Consider the following 19,869-nt stretch of genomic DNA (forward strand, 5'->3'; position numbering starts at 1 on the left):
AAGAGCCAATTCGTCTGCTAATCACGAAGTAAATACAGCATATGGCTTTAGTTCGTGGTAGTTGCAGTGTTTCCCTCTGTACATAATGACATGGTTTGTCAAGAACACAGCAGAAGAGTTGTAAGATGATAGCATGATGCTGGCTAATACGTGATAATCTTCCAGTAACCAAATAGACGAGCTCCATGATGTCTGATGTGTCACCCACAGCTGCTCTATTACTATCAAGAAGATACATGCTGGAAGTAAAGTCTGCAAAGTTCCTGCTTTTAATATTTATGTAGCTCCGAATCATTCCTATCTGTTCTTCAACACAACCTACTCCTTCCCATGAATCTGCAGGGTAAGATGAAAACAAAGTATGAGGGCCTTGTTGACCTCTGATCACCTCCTATGAAGTTATCAGCTTGACATATCTTGGAGTACACTGCCTATTATAGCAACACTACTGGGAATACAGGAAGGCTATTGAATAATGGTACTACAAAACAAGTTTGGCCAAGATTATTGTGTATATTAACACTCTCAGATCAACATATCTTGCCCAAGAATAGATACACAACACTGGTTCCCCTTTTAATGCTTCACACACCCTTTATTCCAGAGGAAATTCTGTTGTGCTATGCTCCAATACTGGCACAATGCTACGACATCATCGTTACGAGCTCAGCTAACCATACGAGGTGGGCCTAGTAGCTGATGTCTGGAGGAATTCTCTCCAACAGCCATTAGATATTGCCTAACTACACACCAGTCTGGTTGGCACTACTACAGATTGTTACAGAAGATTGGATTCAGAGATGTAGTCCTTTCTTACAAATGCTGCTGGTGTTTGAGATTTCGATATTGTCTGTATGAGTCATCCCCAGCCATCGTGGATATTTACGTTCAGATGCACTTGTAGGGCACCCACTGGAGTTAGTTCGCCATCTATGGTTGTACTAGAAGTATGTCTATTGTGCTATTCAAATACTCACTCACAATACAATAAGCATCCCTCTCTTTCAAAACATCAAGTCTGACAAAATCAGAACTCGGAGCTCTGTATCTTTGTCTACAATTATCTAAACAGATAGAGGAGAATAAAATGAAGAAAACAGAAGTATGATTATCTGAGTCCAATGTTCTCCATGTATTACACGAGAATCTGGTACTACTCAGAGATTGATGGCACTGATTAATAAGCACAACATCCAAACTCACAGTACTAGCGACCCGATCAGATCCAGCCATTTATGGGAAAGTGAAAGGTTTCCATAGACAAGTACACTACTGTCTCACAACTTACGTTAAATTAGTTTCTTTCTTAATCGTAAATTATACACAGGGCTATGGAATTCAATAGCTGACAAAAAACATTATACCCCAAGAACTTTTTTTAATATATAAACAAAAGATACAAGCATCCTTGATAGATCAAGCTTAGATCAAAGCTGGAACGACCAAAGCCAAGGCACCGAGAATACCGGTAACTGGAGCAGAGAGCTCGATGGCAGCACCGGCACTTGAAGAGGTAGAAGCAGAAGTGGAGGTAGCCTCACCAGTTGTAGAAGAAAGACCGGCAGAAGATCTAGCGGACTCAACCTCAGAGACTTGAGAAGAGTCATAAGTAGCAACACCATCGGTCTCGATGGTGGACTCGGAATAGTAGTTGTTATCAGTAGCGTTGAAACAAGACAATGCGTAGTCAGAAACCTCAAAGACAGAAGATTCAACAAAGACGACATCAGCACAGACGTAGAAGGTGTCGTTGTAGTTGGTTTGGACTGGTTGGCCGTCGGAACCAACTTGGTCCTCGTCATCGTTCTGGTAAATGGCTTGGATTGTTGCAACATCACCAGCATTGATACTCTGTGGTTGATCTGGCATGAAGAAACAAGTGTGGCCAATGTTCAACTCGGAGGAAACGTTACCGTTGTACCACTCCTCGAACTCATCCTGTGTAGTTGGGTCGGAGTTGTAGGAGATGGACAACTTAACGTTGTAAGAGATGTACTTTGCGATGAAAGCGACGAAACCATCATCCAGTGGGAACTCGGTTCTGTTCTCAGAGACAGAGGCGAAGGATCCACATGGCGCAATGTTATCAGCATCAGCAGACCACTGTCTAACCTCTGGGTACAAGAAAGTAACTGGACCCATGGAACTTGTGGCTGAAGAACCGTGCTTGGTGTCAGCAAGTGCAAAGGCTGCAGGCACTGGTGCTGGAACAGCAGCAACGTATTGAGCTATGGCAAGAGCAGTCAATGGGGCTAAGAACATTGTGTCGTGGTTAGAAGTTCCTGTGAAAAGTATGGGAAAGCTAGTGACAGCGTAATCTCCTCCTCACGCCCAAGCCCACAACATGGGTCCCACAGTCTTATTTATATGAACAGGGTATAAACTACATGTAAATTCCTTGGTCATCGTGCATCTTTCAACCGATAAAAGCGCACTCGTACTCCCTATAAAGTCCTCCCATCTCTGTACAATTATGGCCTGAGTTATCGGGGGTGTTTTTTCTGTCTGCGTGCGCTTGAGGTGGAAATTTCTTGGTGCAACTGCATACGACAGAAGGAAAAAAAACCCACATACAGTGCACACCCAAAATCCCGTTTAAACACACTTTTAGGGACGAGAAGTGTTGGAAACATCGGTGGATGAACGAATTGGATGGTGGAGAGGGCTTCTTGTTGGTGCTTTGACAGGACTTTCTACATTGAGTGAAGCACTGTGTGTGTAGTGTCCGTTTTTTTTTCCAGCAAATGACGTACAGGTTAAATGAGTGTCACTCGGTTTGAGTCAAGTGTGGATTCCGAAATCCGTTTGGGGTGGTGGAGGTATTGGTCTCCAGCGAGGGTGACGACCAATGCCCCGAGGAGCATTTAACCTTGAAGTGTTGAACAGTCCATACTTTGCAAACAAAGGAGCATGTTACCGAGAAATGGCTTCATGAGTGGCATTCTCGGGTGTCATGGCTCGTAGTTCAGCTATGTGAGGAATATGCGTGTGTATATCTTGTCGTGGTGGTTTGAAGGTCTGGAGGATTGGAGTGGCTTGTACCTTAGGAGCTGACTTGAGGAGCACCACAGGGTAATCCAGCAGTACAGGGAGTACACTTCCTCCCCGGTGTGCTCCACTTGCTGCGAAGCTGGTAAGCAAGCCATGGTGCTGAAACTCAATTAACCCCGGCCTACATATCGTAAATATCTCGAGTGGTTTATCACTGTGTATATATCAACGATTTCACGGATTGCCAGGAACAAACTGAGGAGCTTGACACCCAGCTCGAGTTCTCAAACCGCAATGGGTGTGATATTACCGGATCATGGACATGAATGTGAAAGACAGTGGATAACTCGAACCCTCATTGAGCAACGTTACACGCCTGACTCATCATCGTACATTAAACGCTCGACAAGTCTGCCTTAGGAGTGGAAATTTCTCTTGGGTGTCAAGCTATATGTCGTCATATGTAGCCTGTACCGTGATCATGATGTGAATCAAGTCAACGAGGTTGTGGAACAATCGTGTATCACTCCCAAGCTGGGCGTTTCCTGTATATGTGCCATGTTACTGCAGCCCTGCAGACCAAACGCAGTTCAAAATAACATAGAGCGAAAAGGGCAGGAGGTTTTGGCTCGATGTCACCTAATGGTCAATGTCTCTATTGAGCGATAAATGGTGCTTGAGGCCTCAAGCACCAGCTCAATTACACTCCAAGTCGTATATGATGTACTAGATTAGAGGTCTTTGATTGGCGTTTTCTGTACAAATGCAGCCCGGTGTTAGTGGGAACAGGCCAACTTCTCCGCTGTTTATGGATCCAAAACGCTCCAGTTCATTTCATACCGGATTAATGATCGCATTAGGGTGTGACATGAGGCCATACATGGATTTACATCATCACCTGACTCAATTGGATATCTTAATAACCTAATGCTACAAAACAGACCTTAAGTTAAAGGTGACACAAACTTCAAGGCACTAAGGAGAAGAGGCTTCTGCAATGTTGCAACTGTAGGGTGTTATTATCTCAGGCACGTTGCCTGCAATTTCGCCAGCCTTCGGGGTACGTGTCACCATTGATTAGCCGTGGAGATGAAGCACTTTGGCACTTATAATGACACTCAATTGGGTTGAGAAGTGCTTGTAGAGGCCATGTTGAGTCGATGAACTGGCGTGAATGTTCAGCTTCAACGCAGTCTCCAACTCAGTTGTAGAGAGTCCAGTATTTAATGTGTACGCACCGTTACAAAAGTCCACTCACGTGGAATAATTATGGCAAGGTGGGCATAATATTACTGTTTTGAACCAATGAATGCACTACAAACATCAAACGGGGTGTTTTTAATGCACCCATCGTAGTCCCCCCTATGTCCCCAGGGCCGATCGTCCATTTTTAGCTATTGAAAAACAATGGACGAGTCCGGAGTCGAACCGGAGACCTTTCGCATGCTAAGCGAACGCGCTACCAACTACGCCACACGCCCCTATTTGTTTTCTGAATAATATACTGTTTAACCAGTTGTATTGATAGTCCCCAGAGGCCAATATCTTGTTTTGGAAAAGTTCTAATCAACGTATAAAACTACGTATTTCGATAGCTTGATATGATGCTAGCTCTTTCCATGCACTGCACCTGGTTTTATCATACACAACACACTTCACAGTGACTATATAACCCTTCCATTTCACTTCATTTCCGGTAAGTACAACACACGCGATGAGCTTCTCGAGCGCCTGAAGGATGCGAAGAGGAAAAAAAAAATTTCCACTACACCAGTGAGCTTTCACGTTGAGATAGTGGACATAAATTGGAGAAGGTACTATATCCAATGGTCAAAAGATCTGCAGAGAGAGATTCCAAGGTCTCGCCAAAGAGGATTCGAAGCTCGGTGGATGAACTCTCTCAGGAGTCCATCTCTTCAACAATGAAAAAACTGTTGAAGAATGTTGAGTCTATCGATGTGTCCTCCTTGGTTAAAGCCATTGCACTTTTCGATCAGTTTCTTCAAAAATTTGATAGTGAAGATGGTTTATCGAAATACGAAGCATCTGCTAGGCTATTAAACCTTCAACTGTTCAAAATATTTGAAAGTTTGTTCAATATGAAGAGACTAAGTCCTTCCAAGACCGATGCAACTGGATTCAAGAAGATTAGACAGGCTTATGAGCTGTACAAGTTTAACATCTTGTTCTTCATGGAGAACATTCCATTCGACTGCTCATTGGTCATCGATAACCTTGATATTTATATGAAGCTGTTGAAATTTGAAAGTGTCCATTTTGCCTCCACCACTAAAGATGGTGAAGTTAACCCATACTTCCCAAACAAATCTTACAGAGAGCTCATATCTTGTCTTTTGAAATCCAACAATGGTGAAGTCTTACCTGATGGAACATCCTCAAGTATTATCATCCAAGAGTTTATTTCAAGCTACTATGGAAAGTACTACGATTTGCAGTTCTACTTTGTCTCAGAATTGACTGTTGATGGGCTAAGAGATCATGACCAACAAGTTGTCTTTTCCAAGTTCCTCACAATAATGAAGGTTCCTAGTACAGTGATTACAAACGATGGAAGTACATTCTTGAGCAATCTACCATCAGCCGTCAACAATATCCACCAATACAAGACCGAATTTGAGTCCAAATGGCTCTATTTCTTAAGTGAAGTGCTGAACAACGACCAATACAAGACAACGCTGCTCATTCTGCACAAGAGAATTATCCCATTCTTCAAAAAACCTACAAATCTCATGGACTTCCTCACAGACTCTTATGAAATAGGCGGTGTTATTTCGATTCTTGCACTCAATGGACTCTTCGAACTCATTAAGAATTACAACTTGGATTATCCAAAGTTCTATACAAAGTTGTACTCTCTGTTGGATTCAGATTTGCTCCATGTGAAGTACAGATCAAGATTCATAAGATTGACCGATCTGTTCTTGACTTCAACACATTTACCAGGTGCTCTCGTTGCTTCTTTCATCAAGAAGCTCGCACGTTTATCTTTAACTGCATCACCATCTGCTATTGTCATTGTTATTCCATTTGTCTACAACTTGTTAAAGAGACACCCAACGTGTATGATACTGTTACAAAATTCCAACCCTGGTGAGAATTATAAAGACCCATATGACGACACCGAATTGGACCCACTTAAAACCAATGCAATTGACAGTTCCGTCTGGGAGCTGGAAACGTTATCTTCACATTATCACCCTAACGTTGCAACATTGGCTAAGATCTTTAGCCAACCTTTCAGAAAGCAGAGTTATAACATGGAGGACTTCTTGGACTGGAGTTACAGCTCATTGTTAGAGAGTGAGAACACAAGAAGGCTGAAAGCTGACGTTGCACTGGAGTATGAAACCTTTGAAACTGCTCTTGGTGACTACGTAAAGGAATGGAAATGGTGATCTATATATGTATTTTTATAATAAAGAAAGCGAAAATAAAAACCATCCTACTTCTCAAATGATAAAAATGCCTGGTCAAGATCATCGATTAAATCTTGGGCATCTTCACCACCGATAGAAACCCTAATGAGAGTTTGCTCGACGTATGGATCAGTCATAGCCCTCCACTCCACCAATGACTCCAGCCCACCGAGCGAAGTTGCGTGATGGAAGTATTTCAGACGAGATGGGAAGTACTTTGCAGTTTCCTTTGAATCCAACGTCAGAGCGAACACAGGACCATAACCATTTGGCAACTGTTCCTTCACAAAAGGTTCTTGCTGAAGCGAAGAGTGATAAATCTCCTTAAGGACCTTGTACTTGTGCTTGTTCTCATTCAAAAAAGTCACCACTTTCAAAACATTATCGGACTGCTTCTTTATTCTCAGGTCATAGGATCTCAAGGATCTCAAGAGCAGGAAAGCCTCCAAATTGGCAATGTTAGTACCCAAATAGATTCTATCAACAGTCAATTGGGTCTTGATCTCTTGAGTCTTGACAGCAAGAACACCAGCCAGCAGGTCTGAGTGACCACCAAAGTACTTGGTGGCAGAATGCATGACAACATCGGCACCAAACTTGAATGGATCTTGTAAAGGCACTGGAGCAAAAGTGGAATCCACTGACAAGATTGCACCCTTGGCATGGGCTTTCTCAGCAAAGTATCTGATGTCCTTCGACGTTCCCTGTGGGTTTACAGGGGTCTCAATATGGATCAGATCACCAGGCTGCAACTTGTCCAAATCCTCCTCTGAGTATGACAACTGCTTCAACCCAAAGTTTCTAGTATGGATGTCCACAATCTTCTTCACACCATGGTAGCAAGGTCCAATAGCAACCTGTTTGGGGTTGAAATGAGTGATGAGCCCATAGAACGCAGCCAAACCTGAAGAGTACACAACAGATGGAGCACCCAGGATCTCTGTGAAGATCTCCTCCAGCTTCAAACCATTAGGATGCGCCAATCTCGAGTACACCAGCTGATCATCCGGGTACACACCACCAGGCAGGTCCACAACGGCTGCCAAGTTATCGGGATTGGAATCGTATCTGAATGTGGTTGTCACGTTAATTGGAGAAACTTCGTTCTCTGTCAGTATATGTACTTGAAAGCTGGGGAGCAAGTAAACGGAACATTGCTTCACTTACCAACATCTGGCACTCTGTTCAAGGAGTCATCTCCATGGATCAATTTCGTTGAAATACCCGTCATAGCTTACTCGGCTTGTCAATTAGTAACGTGTGCGTGTGTGTGTACGCAGACTGGCACCCATTCCTTATATAACTGAGGTGTTCATTGGCTACGCATGGTGTGGCGCATCTTTCCTCAGTGATTACACGTGACAGTACGCTAAGCACCACGGGTTATGTATGGATGTCGGGATCCCCACGGGTGGTTAACCATGGACTGTGACGAAGAGGCACACAGTAGCCTTCGTGACACTGAGTACTCGTGGCTTGTGCTCAAGGACTGGCGGTGGTTCTGACGATTATTGGGGGGAATTCGTACCAACCATCGTCTATGCCTAATATCACGTGACCTCTACAGTGCTGTGTGGTCTCTGCTGAAAACAAACAAACAAACAAACAAACAAACAAACAACAGTTGGAATCACTGGAGGTAGTCAGCCTGTGAAGCATAGAGCTGATGAATGAAGCAGTCGAGCCAACAGTTGCTGAGAATGGCTCGTCAGAGGCTATTGACCTGACTCAGACACCTCCTGAAGGGGCCGGAAGCGTGATTGCGGAGGCTGTTGATGCTGCCATCACCGCTGCGGACTCTGCAACTGGTGCTGTATCAACAAATGTGACGTGTTCCAACATTGGTGCTATTACACCTGGTGGAGAGTCTGGTGTGCAGACACAGCTGGAGAGACAAGACACACTGGCGTTAACACAGCCAGATGAGGTGCCCTCACAGATGGGGGCCCTAGATTCCAATGTCAAAACAGAGAGTACATCGATGGGAGCCGTAGATTCCAATGTCAGCGCAAAAACAACGTCTGTGGAGACCTACGCGATCGATATTGATGATGATGACTTCTTTAACCTAAGTGTACGGCCATCGTTCGTGGAGAAGCCCAAGAAAAGGAAGAAGAAGAAGAAAAGACAGAGAGAAGATGTCACGTCTGCTACTCCGGACGCTGATGACTTGAGAAAGAGGACATCGCTGAGTCCCAGTCCTGTGATTGCTTCTTCGAAGAAGTCTTCAATCACCACCGATGACAAAGGTGATGAAGATGTGCTGATTGTGGAAGAGATCCAAACGGCAAAACCAGCTAAGAAACCAAAAGTTGTGCTTGATCCGAATTTTGATGAAAATGCCATCAGACAACGTATCAAGGAACAAACTGCGTTGCTATATGCTCAGAGTAATGATATCTACGGCGACATCCTTGATGATAACGACGAGGATGATATATCTCGAAGGCTTCGCTTGACAGAAAAAAAAGCCTCTGAGCTGCTGTCCCAAAGAGAACCCGGTTCCGCTATAGAGAGATCTATATCTGTTGAGCCGATGGAGAAGAGGAAGTACAATGTTACCGTGGAATCCTTCATCCCAGGGAGTGAGCATTACCAGCTAACCTTGGCTGTGAAAGGTCACAAGAACTGTGCTGCCCTAATCTCGAAATCCGTGACTTCCTTTGCAGCCTTCAACGCAGTTCCGGAATCTCTCATATATCTGTACGACCCGGTCAATGTTACGCTAATGAAGGACAAGATAGAGCTGAAGGAGCATATGAAGCTCGACTCTTTAAAACTACCGGTGCCAGAATCCGGAATAACAGATGTACATCTTTCCCTCTATACAAAGCTTCAGGCCCGTGCAATACTTGAGAACGAGCAACGTGAAAGGGACAAGAGACTCAGGCAGCTCGAAAGAGAGGAGGAACTTGATAGGTTTGCGCATGCAAAGATTAATGATGATGCGTATGAAACGTATGCTGATGATGATGAGTTCAGGGACATTGATAAAGAGATCGACATGGAGAGTGCTACTAACGGGGGAATGGTCCATCTTGAACCGGGTCCTGCTGAGAACGAGCAGGACTCCGCCTATTTCAAGATTGTGCTAAAGTGTGATGAAAAGACCAGAATGGAGGTAAAAGTGAAGCCAGATACAGAGCTCTCCAGAATTGCTGAGCACTACCTGGCGAAGTCTGGCCTTCCATCCACTACAAAGATACGGCTTGTATTTGACGATGAAGACCTAAACCTGAGTGAAACTGTCGGTGATACAGAGCTCGAAGAAGGTTTCACCGTTGACGTGTATCATTGATATAACAATTGACCTGGTGTGTGTATGAAGACAGCACTGCTCGTATTTCAACATTTTGTAGCTCTTCTATTTTGTATGTGAGTGCGCGTACGCGTGTTTGTGCGACGCGTCCGATTTTCAGCGCCCTTTTTGGCAAGAAAACAAACAAACGCGTCAACAACCAGTTCAACAACCAGCACCAGGGCTCTCTGATCTGTCTGTAATGCAATAATATGAACTCAAGAACGAGAAGCTCGAAGCAGAAAGTCAGGAAGATGGGCTCGCCAGGGTTGAGCACGTCTCTATCGTGGATGGCCTTTGCAGAGACGGACGACTTCCTCACAAGGAACTTGGTGGACAACATGTACTTTTGGATCGAGACGAGAAAGATCAGCCACGGTTACCAGAGAGGTTTGATGATAGACAGAGAGGTGCTTTTGAAGATCCTGAAGAAGCAGGTGGTGAAGATGGAAAAGTTGTGCTTGGATAAATGTACAGAGTCACTAATGAATACTAAAGCGATGCAGACGTTTTTACGGAGGTACAACGGTGATGAAGAGGTGCTCAGTGGTATCCGCTCCCATGTCCAGAGATATCTCTGCATGTACCATGCGAGCTGTGGGTTTGAGCTTGCCGTTACAGACCGTTTTAAGGTTAAGACTGGGACGAGTGAATGCTGTGTCGTTGCGAGAAGAGTTTTTGATAAGAACGAAGAGGTTAAATACCTTGCGGGTTCATTGTCGCCTCTTGTTCCAGGTGAAGAAGAGCCTCCCATAATTAGTGACTTCAGCGTGATTAACATACCTCGATGTGACTATCCATGTCTCCTCTTGGGACCTATACGGTTTGTCAACCATAACTGTTCACCAAATGCAAAGTTTGTGATGGCCCAAGGTGAGATGAAGATTATTACTTTGAAGAGAATACTTGTCGGGGAGGAGATCACAGTGTCGTATTCAAACTCTTACTTCGGCAAAGATAACATGCACTGTCTATGTGCAACGTGTGAAGCTGAACAGAAAGGATACTATGATCCTGGGAGGTTTCAAATCCCTGCCTTCGCAGAACTCATAGAAGTGCTAAGCTCAGATATGGAATCTGATACTGAAGTGATAGAATTGGATTCGGATGATCCCAGCTCATCATCTGTACTTATATCAAGTGATTCTGAAACAGAGGAGACCAATTCAGGAATACATGTGCATCAACAGAGAGCATCTCGGATGATGCGTGGGTTGGAAATGAATCATAAAACCTTTAAAAATTTAAAAGGGTATCAAATATCAGGGAAAATTCTTCGTGATAGACAAAAGATACATCGGCGTGGATCAATGACATCCATCTTGGATTCGCTGCCGTTGGATTGTTCTACGGATTCTAAGTTACTCCAGGCTAAAATTGACCAAAGAGAGTTGGAGAGGCGTTCTCGGAACAGAACACTTCACAAACTATACATGAAAGAATTGTATCAAACGGACCAGGAAGAACTCCTTGAAACAACGTATGATTGTTTGAACTGTGGCATATACTTCAGGTGTACCGAAAAGTTCCCTTTCGTCAATTATTGTGAACGTTGTCGTCGTCATCAATTAATCTTCAACTCGGCATGGCCTGGCATCATAAGTAATTCTGGTACAAAGTGTAAGCGTTTGAATCTGAATAGCTCAAAAGACAGGCCATCCATTGCTGATGTTATCAAGATGAAAACTTCTATGACCTGCAAACCAAGTCGTCAAAATCTCAGAGCTCTTACCTATCCTCGAGCTAAGATAAAGAAACCTTCAATCACAATGTCTGGTCGCAAGACACATACAAGCAAATTTACTAGAAGGGTACTTGCATATGGACAACATGAACAACCAAGTTTTCTTGATGAGTTTACATCATCTGACAATTCTTCCTCAGATGAGGCTGATTTAGAAGATGACAGTGTAAAGCTGTTGCAGCTGAGCATAAATGTGAAATTTAAAGAGCAAAATACGGAGACTCCTTATAATAAGGTGAAGTTGAAATCGCAGAAGGCTCAGTCTGGTAATGTTGGTAAAGCTCTGAGACTCGAATGGTCCCAATCACAAGATTCAAGTGATTCAGCAAACAATGAGTGTCGTCTAATCAGACCCTCTGTTTTGGAAGTTGAAAGTATAAATGATGAAATAACCTATGTGAAGGATAAAGTCTCGAGCTATTCCAGGAATGTCACGGATACAAACGTGGCAAATCCCCTCGAGTCCGTGAAGGAATTCATAGTTATATCAGATTCTGAATCTGACGGAGACTTGGTTCTAATCGATTAATGATATAATACATAGAGCATACATTTTTTGCATATTTGAGAGGGTGTTTACCATGTAGTATAATCTACTGGCTATCGACTCTGAGAAATGTCTATGGATTATAATACTCTGGGTGGTACTCGAGGACCTTGGGACTGTGTTCTGGGTGGTGCCTTTGGTGGTGCCTTTGGTGGTGCCTTTGGCGTTACGTTTGATGCTTCCTGAGTGGTTTTAGCTGATGTCTTTAGTGACTGCTTGGGTTCATTTGTTTTGTTATTTGAGCAATGTTTCCTCAAATGCGTCTCCAGGAGGATGTAATTCCTTGTGTTTGCCTTATACGCCATGTTTATAAGGTCACCAACAATTGGAATGAGGCCAATACAGAAATCAAACGTGATGTTGGCCATCATTTGAGCCTCCAAGTACTTGGGTAACCCACCATCGATAGTTCTTGCCTTGCGAATCAGGAGCATGGCCAGGTAGAAGGCAATAACGTCCCCAATCCATGGAATCAGTCCAATTATGCCTGCCCATCCCAACCTACAACCACAGCAGCATTGAAATACCAAGTCCAGTTGATATGCCCTACTCCTCACAGATTTGAGAACTTTTTCATCGTTCTTTGAGAGACCTGGTGGTAAGGGTTTCTTTCTCTTCGCACCTTCTCTCTGAAACCTTCCCAGCTCTTCATGTGGAATCTGGAACCATCGTTAGTACATACACATCATTGCAAAACAACACGTCTTCTACATACAGTCTCATGAAACGGGTCTTCCTCTGAACCCACGTTAACTTCACCAACCGTCTATGCAAATGTATTAGTATAGGCCCCACCACACCCACGCAAAGAATGACAAGAACCCACCTTGTGAAAGATCCACTTGTACAACAAAGAAGACATTACTCCATTAGCTTGACCTCTAAATAGCAAACTGTTTCTTGAAGATGAATTGGCTTCGTATTATTGGTGCTTTCAACATCAAATCTGCAGCTACAAGCAACCAAACAATGAGCAATCCATTCCGACAGACCCTTCTCGGAATATTTCCGACACTTCATTCGGAATTAGACGATTGCCATTCTCACATTTACGCACATTTCGAATTTTCCAGGCGTAATTCTCAGCCCGGCGTTTTTGGTGAAATTTTTTTTTCCCTTTCTGCTGATCTCTTTGAACATCAGAACCGAAAGGACGTTAAACCAGGACTTCAAAGAGGGAAAACCCAGGTTCCTTAAGAAGAAATTAGACATGGCACCACCTGTGATTCGTCCAGATAACGTGCTTAAGGTATGTTCGCCAATGATTCGCCCCCTGTACACTGTGCACTGTTGCTGCTCAATGTCTCTTTGATACCCGTGCTAACATTGTTTTATAGAGAGCTGAGGAACTCATTGCTGTCGGCAAGTCCGAATCTGCTCTTCAGATCCTTCATGAATTCTTGACCTCAAAGAGAACTCGTTCTGTTGCACCAGCAGCACTTGAGCCAATTGCGTTGCTCTTTGTGGAGCTTAGTGTTGACTTAAGAAAGGGTTTCACTTTGAAGGATGGTTTGCATCAATTCAAGAAGAACGTTCAAATGGCTGAAAACGGTCTTCCAGTTGTTGAAAACGTTGCTCGTAAGTTGATTGAACTTGCTGAAAAGAAGCTGGAAACAGCCCAGGCCCAAGCAGATGAAAGAGATAACATTGAGGATGATTTTGAAGCCGAGTCCCCAGAGGATCTCTTGTTGTCAGTTGTCTCTGATGAACAATCTAAAGACCGTGCTGATAGGGAGCTCGTCACCCCATGGTTGCGTTTCCTTTGGGAGAGCTACCGTTTAGTGCTGGAGCTCTTGAGAAACAATGCACGTCTTGAAGTTACTTATTCTGCCATCGTCCAAAGAGCTTACAAATTTTGTTTGAAATACAACAGAAAGTATGAGTTCAAGAAGCTGTCAGAACTTCTCCGTACGCATATCCAAACAGCCTCCCAAAAGGGTGGCTACAAGCAGCTTAACGCTGTTGATTTGCAAGATCCAGAGACTGTCCAACGTTACTTGGATCTTCGTTTCAATCAGTTGAATGTTTCTGTCAGCTTGGAGTTGTGGCAAGAGGCTTACAGATCCATCGAGGACATTCACAATTTGATCAACACTTCTAGACGTCCAGTTAAACCACTTATGATGGTTTCTTACTATGAGAACTTGGCCAAGATCTTCCTCGTTTCTGACAATGCACTTTTGCACGCTGCTGCTTGGAACAAGTACTTCAACTTGTACTCCCAATCACCAATGGCTACTGATGAGGAGTTGTCTCGTTATGCCTCTGTGTTCTTGTTGTCTTCTCTATCCATTCCTCAAGACTCTTACAACCCAGACTTCAACGAAGGGTATGCAACTTCCTCCAACAAGCGTTTGGCCAACTTGTTGAACTTGCAGAAGTTGCCAACCAGAAAGTCTTTGATCGATGCTGCATTGAACAAGACCATCTATGATTATGTTGATCCAACTGTCAAGAAGTTGTACCAACTCTTGGAAGCTGACTTCCATCCGTTATCCATCCGTGATGAGCTGAAGTCCATCACTCTCGCAATCGAGTCCAACCCTGTTTTCGCCCCATACGTTAAACCATTGACCAAGGTTATCTTGACTCGTTTGTTTGAACAAGTTTCACAAGTTTACGAATCTGTTAAATTGGACTTCCTGCTCCAACTGGCCACATTCGAAGGCAGTTTCAAGCTCTCTGGATTGGAGATTGAGAGCTTCTTGCTCAACGCTGGTAGAAACGGTCAACTCTCTTTCTACATTGACCATGACTCAGCTGTCATTACTTTCCGTTCTGATCCATTCCAGGAAATTGCTGAGCAACGTTCTGCATTGCAAACCTCCCCAGCCGATTTGGTTCAAAACCAATTGTCCAACTTGGCAAAGACCTTGTACGCTTCTGTCAAATATACCGATGCCACTTATGCTGAGAAGCAGAGAACTCTTCGTGGACGTTTGGTTGCATCTGCCACGGCTGCATTGCTCAAAGAACGTGAGGAGATTGAGAGAGCTCGTCAACTCTTGGAACAACGTAAGCAACAAGCTGAACAAGAGAGAATTGAACGTGAACAGGAGGCTGCCAGAGCCAGAGCACAAAAGCTTGAGGACGATAAGATTGCTGAGGCTAAGCGTGTTGAAACTGAAGCCAAGCGTCGTCTCGAGGAAAAGATCCAACGTGAAAAGGATGCCATTGAGAGAGACAACAAGGTTAAGCTTCTCGAGAAGATCAAATCACAAGGTGCTATCAAGTTGGATATTGAGGATATCGACACTGTGACCATGGATGAGCTTCGTGATATGCAAGTCAAACAACTTGCAAAGGATAAAAACGACTTGCAGAGTTATGTCAAGTCCTTATTCAAGAAGCTCGACCACACTGAAAGAGCTTACAGAAAGGCTGAGTTGCCACTTTTGGAGAAGGATGCCTCTGCTCAAAAGGATGTAGACTTGGCAGTCTATGAAGAGTTCAAGACCAAGAAGATTGCTGTTGCCAAAAAGGAACACGACGAGGCTCTTCAGATCCGTGATAGATTACAAAAACTTGTTCCAGACTATGAGGAATACACACAAGAACTTGATGGCCAAGCTGCTACTAAGCGTGAGGCCTTGATCAAGGAGTACGCTGAAAAGCTTGAAGCTGCAAAGAAGGCCCGTATTGAATCTGTGCGTCAACAACGTTATGAGGCGGCTGTTGCTGAGTACAACGCTGCTAAGCAGAGAGAAGCTGAAGAGGCTGCCAGAGCTGAGAGAGAGGCTCAAGCAGCTGAAAGAGCCCAAAAGATGCGTGAGGAACGTGAGAGACTCGACGAGAAGGCTGCTCACCAGAGAAGAATTGAGCAAGAAGCACTCGAGCGTCAAGCTGCTCGTTCCGCTGGCTCATACAGACCTCCAACCGGAGGTGCTTATAGACCAGGTTCATTGAGACGTGAGGCACCACCTGCTAGGGAATCTCCAGTTCCGTCACCTGCACCAGTATCCAACAGTGCTGCGCCATCTAAACCACTTACTTTCGCTGAGAGAATGAGACTCAAAAGAGAAGGTAGACTCCCATAAATGAAACACTTTATGGCTTAATCAATACATTGTTTGATTTACTGTGGTGTTACTGTAGAAACGCGCTGTTCTTCTTCCCCCTCCACCCTGTCACGGTACGAGCAACAGACAGGGCTTAATTTTCGAGTTTTTTTTTTTGTCTGTTGATGTTTTTCCGAATTTTCGTCTGCTCAACTTTGTGTTTTGTTTTTCGCTTTCCTTTGGCTGTTGCTTCCATCTAAAATTAGTTCAATAGAGCCATAAACAAATATCGAATTGCCAGATATGTCCACATTCTTTGACCAACAGAAGAGATCCTTCAGCGAAGTTCCTATCACCGATAGCAAGATCTCCACATCGGAGTTCTTGGAGGCGTCTGAGGCTCTGATCAAGTTATTTGGTGAGTGTTTACCTTTGTTGGCTACGTGTTCCAACTGTTAGGGTGTACTAACAGATGACGGTTCCTCCGTATGAAATAGACCTACTCGGTTCATCTGCGTTCACTGTCGTCCAAAACGATCTTCAAGGTAACGTTGATAAGATCCGTGAGCGTTTACTCGCTACACCGGATAAATCAGCTACTCTTCAAGATATGGTGTTAAACGAGAAGGCTGAGAACAAGACAAAGGCCACACAAGGTCTATTGTGGTTATCTCGTGGGTTGCAATTCACTGCGCAGGCAATGAGAGAAACTGTGGACAGTCCAGACAAAGAGCTCACAAAGACATTCACGGATGCCTACGGCAAGACCTTGTCTAAGTATCATTCGTTCCTCGTTAAGCCAATCTTCAAGCTCGCCATGAAGGCATGCCCTTACAGAAAGGACTTCTTTGAAAGATTGGGTGAGGATCAAGACAAGGTGCTTGCACAATTGAAAGAATGGCTCGATGCCCTTGAGAAGATCGTCAAAATCATCTTTGACTTCTATGAGAGTGGTAATTATGGTAAGGGTTTATAAACAACTTTCAAGAGAGAAATGGTAACCAAAGGTTTATACAAAGTTTTTATCGTCAGATCACAAAATATATTAAAGTAGGAATAGAAAAAAATTTGTAAAACGTTCAATCATAAATAAATCTGGTTTACCAATGATGAGGCTTAAGAACATGATAGAAGGAAAGAATGAGAAGGGGGGAAATATATACCTCCTTCCTGTGTTTGTAGTGTACACCGTGCAAAAAAGTTATTGAATGTCTCTTGTGACCAAAGTTTGTATTCTGTCTGTTAGACTTACAAAAGAGCCAACATGAAACCAGCAAATGCGGTCAAGAAGGAAGCACCGACGGTGACAGAGCCAGCACCAGCCTTAGAGGAGGAGGAGGAAGCACTGTTAGAAGCGGTAGCGGAGGATGAGTGAGTAGTTGAAGAAGTAGAGTCATCGCCAGAAGCAGTGGAAGAAACTTGGATGGAGGTAGAAGTGGAAGCAGCAGAGCAGACATAGGAGTCACCTTGGATGACACCTTTGCTGTTCAAGCTGTTGAATTCATCACAGTCAAGTTCACCTTCAGACTCAACAGTGAAACCACCAGAGACTCTTCTCAAAGATGGCAAAGAAGCGTTGGTGAAGTTACCTTGGAAGATAACAGCACCACCAACAGTCTCCAAAGAGTCGAAACCAGAGATGTTGTTCAAAGCAGAGTTGTTAGAGATAACGAAACCACCACCAATGGAAGTCAAGTTGGTGAAATCAAGAGACTCCAACTCATCGTTAGAGACGATGGACAAAGAACCACCAATAGTGGACAAAGTGGCAAGGTCAATCTCGGTGATACTGTTGTTAATGAAACCCAAAGAAGCGTTGACAGAGGACAACTTAGCCAAAGAGACAGAAGCAACATCACGGAAAGTAATGTTGTTAGCCCACTCCAACTCGTCAAAGGTGACTTCGACGTTCTCAGAGTTGTAGGAAACCTCCAAGGCAACCTTGACGTTTTGCAATTGAGAGTCAATGGATGCCAAGTTCTTGTTGTTGTTCACGTTGAATGTGTCCAAAGAGGTGATGTCGAAACCATCCAATGTTTCCAAAGAAGTATCAGAGATATACAAGGAGTTAACTTGGGTAACACCAGTGTTCAAGTTAATGCTGGACAAAGCTGGCAATGTAACAAAGTTGACGGAACCGACAGTGGACAAAGCTGGCAAGTTCAAAGTGGACAAGATGGTCAAACTTTGCAAGTTGAATTGTTCAGTGATAGCACCAAGGGAACCAGCAGAGAAAGAAGCCAAAGAAGTAGCGTTGTCAATGGTCAAAGAACCGTAAATGGCTTGAACATTGTCCAAAGCAGCAGAACCCAATGAACCGGTGATGTAAACGTCACCCTTAATAGCAACACAAGAGTTCAAGTCATCCAAGTCAGATTGAGCAGTAGCAGTGGCGGTCTCAGTGAAGGAACCACCAGATGCGATAGAGATAGAGGTGGATGCTGTAGCAGCAGAAGCACTTGAAGCTATTTAAACGTGTTAGTAAGGCTATTCGTTATTGTTCTGGTTGTCCTGGTTGTTGTTGGCCGTTGCTAGGACAGAAAAAAAAAGGCACTGGGATTTCCAAATTTTTGCGCTCCCGAGCAACAAGTTCGCGAGCTAAAAATAGAACAGGAAAAGCTTGGAATTCGAAAACACACAAAAAAGTCGCAGAGTTTCTTAACCATAAAACGGTGAGGAAATAAATTCGTCGAGTGAAGAGAATTGTACGTCAGTTATGATTGATGATCCCACGTTTTGATCCCGTATTTTCATATACCCAGTTTCTTTTGTTTATAGTGTTATCTGTTGTTTTTTCCTCATGCAAGTTACCATCTCTGTGGTTACCGTTGAGCAGGCCGAAAAAGTCGAAAGGTTCGAGTTAGAAATCAAAGCGTGGTCGAGGAGCAAAAGAAAACAATAACACCAGACAAGAACAATATGAAGTGAAAAGGCACACCGAGTATCTCGAGCCCATATTCTGATATTGAACACTTCAGAATCAAACATTGATCACTTTGTTCTCCTCGATTTCCTCTCACGCACTTTGAACTTGCAGACAATGGCACCACCCAGAGGAAAACACTAGATATTCACGGACAAGCCAACAACCTCAGAACTACAATGATGAATACTCACTAGATTCAGCCAAAGCAGAAGCAGCCAAGGCAGATACCAAAGCGAATGATTTGAATTGCATTTTCTCAAAGATGATTGTAATCCAGTTGATAGCTTTTGATAATACGAAAAGGGAGAAAGAGAAAAAGGGAAAAACAAATCAATTTTAAAAAAAAAAACTTTTCTATTCAAAGGGATTTTTCATCAAGGCTTTGAACCTGTGCAGTTTCTCTCTTTCGGGGTTTTTGGCGCAGCATGTGCATGAACAAACGAAGAAATTTGGCGAAAAAACATCCAATTAGGGAAGTGTGTTTGTTTACATATTTCCTGATTTGGAACTTTCCGCTGTCTCACCAGTTGTTATACGTGAAGGACTTCTACAAAGGATTGGACTTGGATGAGTTTTCTCTCCTTCCAACAGCAAGCTTGCATATAAGTAAGACATGACAGGGAACCAGAGATGGAGTGCTGGTGGGTTGATTTTAGCAATCTAAACCAAGCCTTAGTCTTGTTGTATAGGGTGTGTCATTTGCGACGGTTGTGTTTTGGTCTGTTTGGGGCGAGCAGATCACCCGAAGGGACCGTGAGTCTACAGTAACCGGCGCGTTACCGTGACAATATTTCACTCTGTTAGCCCTCCCCCCCCCTCCCCTACCGTCGCAGGGAATATACACAATGCCACGCGGTGATTGTTATTGTTTTTGTTTACCAGAGAGTGATCTGCCTCTCAGTGAGAGAAGAGAGGCTGTGAGTTGGAA

At 43.8% G+C, this 19,869-nt stretch overlaps 9 protein-coding genes and 1 non-coding gene across 10 annotated transcripts; 5 read left to right on the forward strand and 5 right to left on the reverse strand.

Moving 5' to 3' along the window:
- Nucleotides 1–1,314: 1,314 nt before the first annotated feature.
- On the reverse strand, nt 1,315–2,332 carry CYBJADRAFT_185060 (copper acquisition factor BIM1-like domain-containing protein). Its single transcript, XM_020217157.1, has one exon. The coding sequence runs from the start codon at nt 2,260–2,262 to the stop codon at nt 1,423–1,425; it is 840 nt and encodes a 279-aa protein (XP_020070471.1). The 5' UTR covers nt 2,263–2,332; the 3' UTR covers nt 1,315–1,422.
- Nucleotides 2,333–4,399: 2,067 nt separating this feature from the next.
- CYBJADRAFT_t104 lies at nt 4,400–4,472 on the reverse strand. The gene has a single exon. It is a non-coding gene; the product is annotated as a tRNA-Ala (tRNA).
- A 582-nt stretch (nt 4,473–5,054) lies between these two features.
- On the forward strand, nt 5,055–6,365 carry NOC4 (ribosome biosynthesis protein NOC4; the record flags this gene model as incomplete). Its single annotated transcript, XM_020212124.1, has 1 exon — nt 5,055–6,365. A coding segment is annotated over one exon (1,311 nt), but the record flags the coding sequence as incomplete, so codon positions are not given.
- A 36-nt stretch (nt 6,366–6,401) lies between these two features.
- CYBJADRAFT_167987 (putative cystathionine beta-lyase) lies at nt 6,402–7,880 on the reverse strand. Its single transcript, XM_020215165.1, has 2 exons — nt 7,596–7,880; nt 6,402–7,527 (listed from the first exon to the last, which is right to left on the reverse strand). The coding sequence occupies exons 1-2, from the start codon at nt 7,657–7,659 to the stop codon at nt 6,455–6,457; spliced, it is 1,137 nt and encodes a 378-aa protein (XP_020070473.1). The 5' UTR covers nt 7,660–7,880; the 3' UTR covers nt 6,402–6,454.
- A 10-nt stretch (nt 7,881–7,890) lies between these two features.
- ESC2 (Esc2p) lies at nt 7,891–9,726 on the forward strand (the record flags this gene model as incomplete). Its single annotated transcript, XM_020217158.1, has 1 exon — nt 7,891–9,726. Exon 1 carries the CDS (start codon nt 8,095–8,097, stop codon nt 9,724–9,726), a length of 1,632 nt encoding a protein of 543 aa, XP_020070474.1. The 5' UTR covers nt 7,891–8,094.
- A 168-nt stretch (nt 9,727–9,894) lies between these two features.
- On the forward strand, nt 9,895–12,018 carry CYBJADRAFT_167988 (uncharacterized protein). The gene has a single exon (XM_020215166.1). The coding sequence runs from the start codon at nt 9,939–9,941 to the stop codon at nt 11,997–11,999; it is 2,061 nt and encodes a 686-aa protein (XP_020070475.1). The 5' UTR covers nt 9,895–9,938; the 3' UTR covers nt 12,000–12,018.
- Nucleotides 12,019–12,020: 2 nt separating this feature from the next.
- CYBJADRAFT_167990 (DUF4112 domain-containing protein) lies at nt 12,021–12,934 on the reverse strand. The gene is made up of 3 exons (XM_020215167.1): nt 12,844–12,934; nt 12,733–12,783; nt 12,021–12,676 (listed from the first exon to the last, which is right to left on the reverse strand). The coding sequence occupies exons 1-3, from the start codon at nt 12,877–12,879 to the stop codon at nt 12,098–12,100; spliced, it is 666 nt and encodes a 221-aa protein (XP_020070476.1). The 5' UTR covers nt 12,880–12,934; the 3' UTR covers nt 12,021–12,097.
- Nucleotides 12,935–13,114: 180 nt separating this feature from the next.
- On the forward strand, nt 13,115–15,571 carry RPG1 (translation initiation factor eIF3 core subunit a). The gene is made up of 3 exons (XM_020218020.1): nt 13,115–13,266; nt 13,355–15,402; nt 15,447–15,571. Exons 1-3 carry the CDS (start codon nt 13,228–13,230, stop codon nt 15,460–15,462), a joined length of 2,103 nt encoding a protein of 700 aa, XP_020070477.1. The 5' UTR covers nt 13,115–13,227; the 3' UTR covers nt 15,463–15,571.
- A 742-nt stretch (nt 15,572–16,313) lies between these two features.
- On the forward strand, nt 16,314–17,078 carry CYBJADRAFT_167991 (GLTP domain-containing protein). The gene is made up of 2 exons (XM_020215168.1): nt 16,314–16,433; nt 16,513–17,078. Exons 1-2 carry the CDS (start codon nt 16,319–16,321, stop codon nt 16,989–16,991), a joined length of 594 nt encoding a protein of 197 aa, XP_020070478.1. The 5' UTR covers nt 16,314–16,318; the 3' UTR covers nt 16,992–17,078.
- A 185-nt stretch (nt 17,079–17,263) lies between these two features.
- On the reverse strand, nt 17,264–18,475 carry ECM33 (Ecm33p; the record flags this gene model as incomplete). The annotated part of the gene is made up of 1 exon (XM_020212725.1): nt 17,264–18,475. A coding segment is annotated over one exon (1,212 nt), but the record flags the coding sequence as incomplete, so codon positions are not given.
- Between the last annotated feature and the right edge of the window lie 1,394 nt (nt 18,476–19,869).

This window comes from Cyberlindnera jadinii (genome assembly GCF_001661405.1).
Source record: "Cyberlindnera jadinii NRRL Y-1542 unplaced genomic scaffold CYBJAscaffold_7, whole genome shotgun sequence".
Lineage (NCBI taxonomy): Eukaryota > Fungi > Ascomycota > Saccharomycetes > Phaffomycetales > Wickerhamomycetaceae > Williopsis > Williopsis jadinii.

Excerpts from the sequence above, each read along its gene's own strand:
- CYBJADRAFT_167987 (XM_020215165.1), bottom strand. The coding sequence starts at position 7,659 with ATGACGGGTATTTCAACGAAATTGATCCATGGAGATGACTCCTTGAAC. Across the intron at positions 7,528-7,595 it reads GAACAGAGTGCCAGATGTTG|TTTCTCCAATTAACGTGACA; the intron begins GTAAGTGAAGCA and ends CAGAGAACGAAG.
- CYBJADRAFT_167990 (XM_020215167.1), bottom strand. The coding sequence starts at position 12,879 with ATGTCTTCTTTGTTGTACAAGTGGATCTTTCACAAG. Across the intron at positions 12,784-12,843 it reads ACAAGTGGATCTTTCACAAG|ACGGTTGGTGAAGTTAACGT; the intron begins GTGGGTTCTTGT and ends ACATTTGCATAG. Across the intron at positions 12,677-12,732 it reads AAGACCCGTTTCATGAGACT|ATTCCACATGAAGAGCTGGG; the intron begins GTATGTAGAAGA and ends CGATGGTTCCAG.
- CYBJADRAFT_167988 (XM_020215166.1), top strand. The coding sequence starts at position 9,939 with ATGAACTCAAGAACGAGAAGCTCGAAGCAGAAAGTCAGGAAGATGGGC.
- CYBJADRAFT_167991 (XM_020215168.1), top strand. The coding sequence starts at position 16,319 with ATGTCCACATTCTTTGACCAACAGAAGAGATCCTTCAGCGAAGTTCCT. Across the intron at positions 16,434-16,512 it reads GGCTCTGATCAAGTTATTTG|ACCTACTCGGTTCATCTGCG; the intron begins GTGAGTGTTTAC and ends CGTATGAAATAG.
- CYBJADRAFT_185060 (XM_020217157.1), bottom strand. The coding sequence starts at position 2,262 with ATGTTCTTAGCCCCATTGACTGCTCTTGCCATAGCTCAATACGTTGCT.
- RPG1 (XM_020218020.1), top strand. The coding sequence starts at position 13,228 with ATGGCACCACCTGTGATTCGTCCAGATAACGTGCTTAAG. Across the intron at positions 13,267-13,354 it reads GTCCAGATAACGTGCTTAAG|AGAGCTGAGGAACTCATTGC; the intron begins GTATGTTCGCCA and ends ATTGTTTTATAG.